The sequence below is a fragment of the Penaeus monodon genome, chromosome 15 (genome assembly GCF_015228065.2).
Source record: "Penaeus monodon isolate SGIC_2016 chromosome 15, NSTDA_Pmon_1, whole genome shotgun sequence".
Taxonomy (NCBI): Eukaryota; Metazoa; Arthropoda; class Malacostraca; order Decapoda; family Penaeidae; genus Penaeus; species Penaeus monodon.
This window is the reverse complement of record NC_051400.1, coordinates 34,935,886-34,942,452: the sequence shown is the minus strand read 5'-3', so window position 1 is coordinate 34,942,452 and position 6,567 is coordinate 34,935,886. Positions and strand designations below refer to the sequence as shown.

The window sequence follows — 6,567 nt, the reverse complement described above, 5'->3', positions numbered from 1 at the left end:
ACCATTGTCTGCGCGAGGTATGCTTGCCTCAAATGGCTTATACAAATATTCGGTCTTGACAATGCCTTTTTTCATTTCAAGACAAAGGCTCGGCACAACTAGTGGAAGGCGCCACCCAGTCCGACATTATCAGCGACCACGAGCTCGCTCCGTTGTACCGTGCGCTTGTAGCCTCCAAGAAAGTCGTCGCTTCTGCCAGGAGAACCCTGAATGAGCTCGAGAAAGCCATGAATGCGGTCAGAGAGGAGCCGGAGAGTTCTCCCAAAGTGGGCTTCGCGGTCGAGAAACTAGAGTCCCTCGAGGAAGCCGTGAAGAGAAAGAACTGGCTCCTCGTCACCAAGTCTTCGCTCGAGGTGGCCGACGCCCTGCCCGATGTAACAGCAGTCACCCACATGCTGAGCCAAAGCTGCGTCCTTGTCACTGGGTCCGAGCTTCCGTACGTCGTATCTGAGGCCCAGCTCAAGGCACTCAGGATTTTTATCAGCATTGGGGATCAGCTGCAAGATATTAGTGAAAAGATGGACGGTTCCTTCAAGACCACTAGCAGTAACGAAGAAACAAAAACTAACATGATTACATTAACAACCCTGCCTTACAAGTCTTCCTCAAAGATCTACAGTTCCACGAAAACGAATCATATTTCAAGTACCCCAATCTCTAATGATAAGGACGACCGAAAACGCCTCTACAAGCAATCAGAGCAATGCAGTCAATAAGACCATAAGTATTACAACAGCCAATAGCGTCAACACGCCTACGCCAGGCGCCAAAACGACGACCAGTAATCGTATCACGTCATCTTCGATCGTCAACGATGTATCGAAAGCAAACAATGCTTCCACCCTGATCTTCGAAAATACAACAGCTACTCACATATCAAGCACAGTCTCCAACATTAGCAATAGTCCCACGTCTACCATGGCTACTTTAGATGCCAATACCACAGTGCCCTTTGTGACTCCAAATAATGTTTCAACGCCCGTTTTGTCAACTTCCACAAAAGTTAGTTCGTCACTGAGTAGCATTTCAGAAACTCAAAGCATGATACCCACCACTACTACTGCGGAAGCAAAGGCATTTACCACACACGATGCTTTGAATACTTCATCAACGACAAAATTACACCAACCTAACGGCACATCAGAAACTAATTCCCCAGTTACACAAACTATAGTTAATTCGAATAATTCATCAGCTCCAAGTTCCACGACAGTACAAACAATAAAGACGCGAGCGTCGAATTCTTCGGTCACACAACCATTACATGAAAATGGTAACGTATCAGTTACAAACACAGTAACCACTACAGCCAACACAGGAAATTCTACTGTTATTACTACTAATATGCAAAATAATGAAACCGAGCAAGCTACTACAACCATGCGACCTGTAAGCTCAAATCAGGATAATACAAATGCAAGCTTAACCATACAAGCACCCCAAACCAATCAATCAGTCACACAACCAACAATCAAAACTAGCGATTCATCAAACGAGACCTTTTCTATAGTCACAACACCTAGGCCTTCGCAGATCGGTCGACCATCTGACCTACCAGAGAACCTGACCCAAGCCTTCGCCAACATCATCGCTGACGTTGCCAAAGATGTACTTAACGACGCCGTGTCAGAGGCGGGCGACAGGCTAATGAAATTCCTTCAAGACACGGCAGACAAGTTTCCTGGAAATGGTCAAAGACGGGGGGATAATCTGCAAGAACGTATGGAACGAGACGAAGGAAGGGGAAGACGGAGTAACACCTGTCATGAGCAACGTAACTAATACGGTGATTCTCACTTCAAGTGGTAACACCAATGGCAGCCTAAATGTTACAACTACTTCTCCAACAACAACGCTGAACTCTTCCCTGTCTTTTAACAGAACAAGAGAGCAATTATCAAATAAGACCACCGTGGAACTTCCATCTATAAACACAACGAAGACCCCTTTTCTAAACATAACCACGAATAAGCAGCCTGCCCTAGTTACCACAGGGACTCCTCTCCGCCTGGAACGGAACTACAGCGAAAAGCACTACTGTGGGGACCCCCGTACTGAACAATAGTGCGACCACAGCGCTAAATAATATGACAGTGGAGTCTACTTTGATGAGCAACGTTACAGTGAAGCCTCCCTTTGTGAATAGTACTACAGGTACTCACAGTCTAACTGTGAACAAAACGACTGTAATGACTCCATTGCTGAACAGTACAACAGCGGTGACTCCTTTATTGAACGATACCACATTGGTAAGTCCTCTGCTGAACAATACCACAGAAAGTAGTACGATATCAATGCTGCTTTGCCGAACAATACCACAGTGGCGATTACTTTGTTGATGAATACCACACTGGTAATAAATAATACCAGTGTGTCAAGTGCTTGGCTGAACAATACCACAGTGGCGACTCCTTTGCTGAACAACACCGCAGTGTTGAACAATACGACAGTGAATCCTTTGATGAACGCCACAGTTTTGAATAATACAACGACTCCTTTGATGAACAACGCCACAGTTTTGAACAACACGACAGTGACTCCTTTGGTGAACAACGCCACAGTTTTGAACAATACGACAGTGACTCCTTTGGTGAACAACGCCACAATTTTGAACAACACGACAGTGACTCCTTTGATGAACAACGCCACAGTTTTGAATAATACAACGACTCCTTTGGTGAACAATGCCACAGTTTTGAATAATACGACTCCTTTGATGAACAACGCCACAGTTTTGAACAATACGACAGTGACTCCTTTGGTGAACAACGCCACAGTTTTGAACAATACGACAATGACTCCTTTGGTGAACAACGCCACAGTTTTGAAAATACAAGGGCTCCTTTGATGAACAACGCCAAGTTTTGAACAAACGACAGTGACTCCTTTGGATGAACAACGCCACAGTTTTGAACAATACGACAGTGACTCCTTTGATGAACAACGCCACAGTTTTGAACAATACGACAATGACTCCTTTGTTGAACAACGCCACAATTTTGAACAATACGACAGTGACTCCTTTGGTGAACAACGCCACAGTTTTGATTAATACAATGACTCTTTTGATGAACAACGCCACAGTTTTAACAATAAGACAGTGACTCCTTTGGTGAACAACGCCACAATTTGAACAATACGACAGTGACTCCTTTGGTGAACAATGCCACAGTTTTGAATAATACAACGACTCTTTTGATGAACAACGCCACAGTTTTGAACAATACGACAGTGACTCCTTTGGTGAACAATGCCACAGTTTTGAATAATACGACAGTGACTCCTTTGCTAAACATCACAGCTTTGAACAATGCGACAGCGACTCCTTTGTGAACATACGCAAAAATGGAACAACTAACGACTCCTTGGTGAACATACACGCAGCACCGCTAAATGATACGCATGGTGACTCCTTTGGCAAACAGCCGTAAAGAATAATTGAACATCAAGGACATGCCGCTGAAGTCAACAGTACTACAGTGATGACTCCTCTGAACAGTGCCACAGTGATTCCTCTGCTGAACAGTACCATGGTGGTGACTACTTCGCTGAACAATACGACAGAAGTGAACGCTACTACAGCCATGACTCCTTTTCCGAATGCTACCACGTTGGTGCCTACTTCATCAAATAATATGACAGAACAGAGTAATTCAACCCCGCTGGATCAGTTGAACAATACTATGGACCAGAACTATACCACGGCGGGGACTCCTGACCTGATCAGTACAGCAGACCAGACCTCCTCAACAGTGATGACTCCTCTGCTGAATGAACCAACGGACCGAACACCACCACAGTCGTGACGCCTTTGCTGAACAATACCACAGTGAAGAGCGTGAACATTACCGATGACATGACCACCGGCGAACATACCCCAGCGCTTCCTTCAGAATGCAACACATCAATGCTGCCCATTGCGACACACGGCGAAAGTCCTTCGTCATGAACCTGACAAACAACCCCATTTTGGTAAGTACTGTAGATGGATTACTTACTTTAAATCTCTCAGAGGAACTTCATGCTTTGAACACTACCACACCAATGAACAACACGACGATGGTGACTCCTTTGCTGAACACTACAGCTGAAATGAGCAATGCAACAATTGTGACTCCCTTGAACATTACTGCTGAAGTGAACAATATGACCGTGCAGACTCCTCAGTTGAAAACTACTGAGGATGCTCAAATGACAACTTCCTTTGTAGCCCAAAAAACACCCAAAGAAAATACAGCGATGTTAGAGACTTCGCATTCAGAGAAAGACACTGTTGCTATAAGTCCCATTTCAGATGAAGTTTCAGATTGTGCATTTTCAACTCTAACGAATGATAAAACTTTTCCAAACAGGGTGGCTGATGACGCTACTACTCAGTCCAACAATTTGCCAAGAACTAAGGAACCGGAAGCTACATCGCGAGGGAATCGAAATAGAACCGTTTCTTCCACGAGTGACCTTACTGACAGCAGGAAAGAAGTTACTGAAGCATATCGTGAAGAAACTGAAACCTTACTTCAGGATAATATTTCTGAAGACACAACTATAGATCAAGAAAACTTTACAGAAGTCACAATTCAAGAAAGAGAAAAAACTTTGATCCATAGGGCCCTCACTTCCAAAGAATTTATAGAAGGAATTACTGAAGCTTCAAGAGAGGAAGTTACTGATGTACAGACTTCAAATCTAGTTGAAGACGTTTCAGAAGCTACAATTTCAAATGGAAAAAACCTTACCGCGGCCGCTTCTGATATAGAAAGACTTCCTAAATCCACTTCAGATGTAGAAAGAAATGTTGAATCCACAACAGATCCATTAGCCTCAAAACCAAACACTTTTGCAGAAGCCACAAACCCAGCCTTTGAGAAAAACACTGAAACCAAAAATCTGCAAAAAACAAGTGAAGCAACAACTTTTAGTCCAGAAAAAGTTACTAAGGACGTAAAGGTTTCCGTATCCATGTCAGCCATAGATAAAACAACTGAAGCCTCGTCTATTGACGTAGAAAACGCTACTGAAATGTCACTTTTAGAACAAGAAACAGTAACTAATCACACAAATTCGGTCCTAGAAAATATTACTCCAGCTTCGACATCAGACCATTAAAAGGTAATGAATGAAAAAATCGTGATCTAGAAGCTGAAGCTAGAAGCCACAACCATTAAAAAAGGTAATTGAAGCTTCAACCTCTAATCTAGGAAAAGTTACTGAAGATACCACTGAAATCACAGCTTCAGGTCTATGAAAAAGTACTGTACCCATAACTTCAGATTTAGGAAAAGAAAATTATTCAGAAAAAGAAGCTGATGTTATAACTTCCGATATAAAAAAAATGTTATGGAAGCTTCACATACAGAAAATATTCAGAAGCAGCAACTTCAAGTATAGAAGAATGTCAAGGTGTAGAAAACGTTACTGAAATTTCATATTCAGACCTAGGAACACGTAGTACTGATATAACTTCATATATAGAGACTAACACTTTAGGTCCAGGAAATGTAAGTAAAACTTCAGCATCAGTTAATGAAAATGTAATTTAAGCCTCAACTTCAGATCGAGGAATTATCAGTAAATCTTGCAAATGAAAACTGCAAATGAAACTTCAGCTATAGATCCAGGAAATATCAATGAACCTTCAACTTCTGATCTAGTTAATGTCCCTGAAGTTTCAACTTCAGATCTAGGAATTATCAGTAAAACTTCAGCTTCAGCTCAACGGAATAACACTGAAACTTCAGATTCTTTAAAATATCAGAAAAGGCGTGAAATATAGTGAAACCACAACTTCAAATCTTCAGAACACTAAAGCCTATGTTTAAAATGATAAAAAAATCACTGAATCTGCAAAGTCAATTCAAGAGAATATTTCTGATACTGAGGCTGTAAATCTCGACAGGTTTATAAATAACATCATATCATATTATTTAAAATCTACAAGAATAATGTTCAATATATCGTACATTATGAAAAATTTGGTATTTGTTTATTTGGATATTACGACTGTGCATATATTTTTTTTCTTGTAAATGTGTGGATATAATAAATACATAAAAAAGCATTATGAAAAACTGAAATATATCTTGTGCTTATGACTCTGAACCTAAAAGAGTAATATATTTTTGTGCAATAAATTTTAATTCATTAATAAGAACTTTATATATTCTAAAATTGCACGGCATCCACATAATATGAATAATAAAAAAAATAACAAATTGGACAACTGTATAGTTTTTAATATCATATATGTGAAAAAAAAAGAATCGCAAGTAAAAGAATCTTAAGGAAGATATAATATTCTATTACACAACACAAAGGTTATAACACGGTGAGAATGAAACACTGATAGCTGTATGACATGTCTCAATAAATATTCCACAGGTGTGTACAGCTTTCAAAACGGTCGCCGGACTTTGTTCAAGGTAGACGATGAGAGATAAAATAGAATATATAACAAGGAGTGATAATGATACAATCTATATTACTGGTGGCATTCCTTTATTCATGAATATCACATATGTTTGGTGAAGCTACAACAGTGTGGTGATCTCACCCTCACACGGCCAGCCG

The 6,567-nt window shown here is 40.9% G+C and overlaps 2 protein-coding genes across 2 annotated transcripts in view; both read left to right on the top strand.

Moving 5' to 3' along the window:
• LOC119581980 overlaps positions 1–738 on the top strand; it is a 1,870-nt gene extending 1,132 nt beyond the window's left edge. The window contains exon 3 of the mRNA XM_037930169.1: positions 82–738. Coding sequence (XP_037786097.1) covers positions 82–716 — 635 coding nt within the window. The 3' untranslated portion in view covers positions 717–738. The remainder of the gene's footprint in view (positions 1–81) is intronic.
• Positions 739–3,894: 3,156 nt separating this feature from the next.
• On the top strand, positions 3,895–5,540 carry LOC119582342. Its single transcript, XM_037930558.1, has 3 exons — positions 3,895–5,043; positions 5,171–5,237; positions 5,374–5,540. The coding sequence occupies exons 1-3, from the start codon at positions 3,895–3,897 to the stop codon at positions 5,538–5,540; spliced, it is 1,383 nt and encodes a 460-aa protein (XP_037786486.1).
• The last annotated feature ends 1,027 nt before the right edge of the window (positions 5,541–6,567 follow it).

Bases quoted from the DNA above. Each gene is read 5' to 3' on its own strand.
- LOC119582342 (XM_037930558.1), top strand. From the start codon at position 3,895: ATGCAACACATCAATGCTGCCCATTGCGACACACGGCGAAAGTCCTTC. The intron at 5,044-5,170 runs GTAACTAATCAC...CCATTAAAAAAG, and splicing joins CACTTTTAGAACAAGAAACA to GTAATTGAAGCTTCAACCTC. The intron at 5,238-5,373 runs GTCTATGAAAAA...ATTCAGAAGCAG, and splicing joins CACTGAAATCACAGCTTCAG to CAACTTCAAGTATAGAAGAA.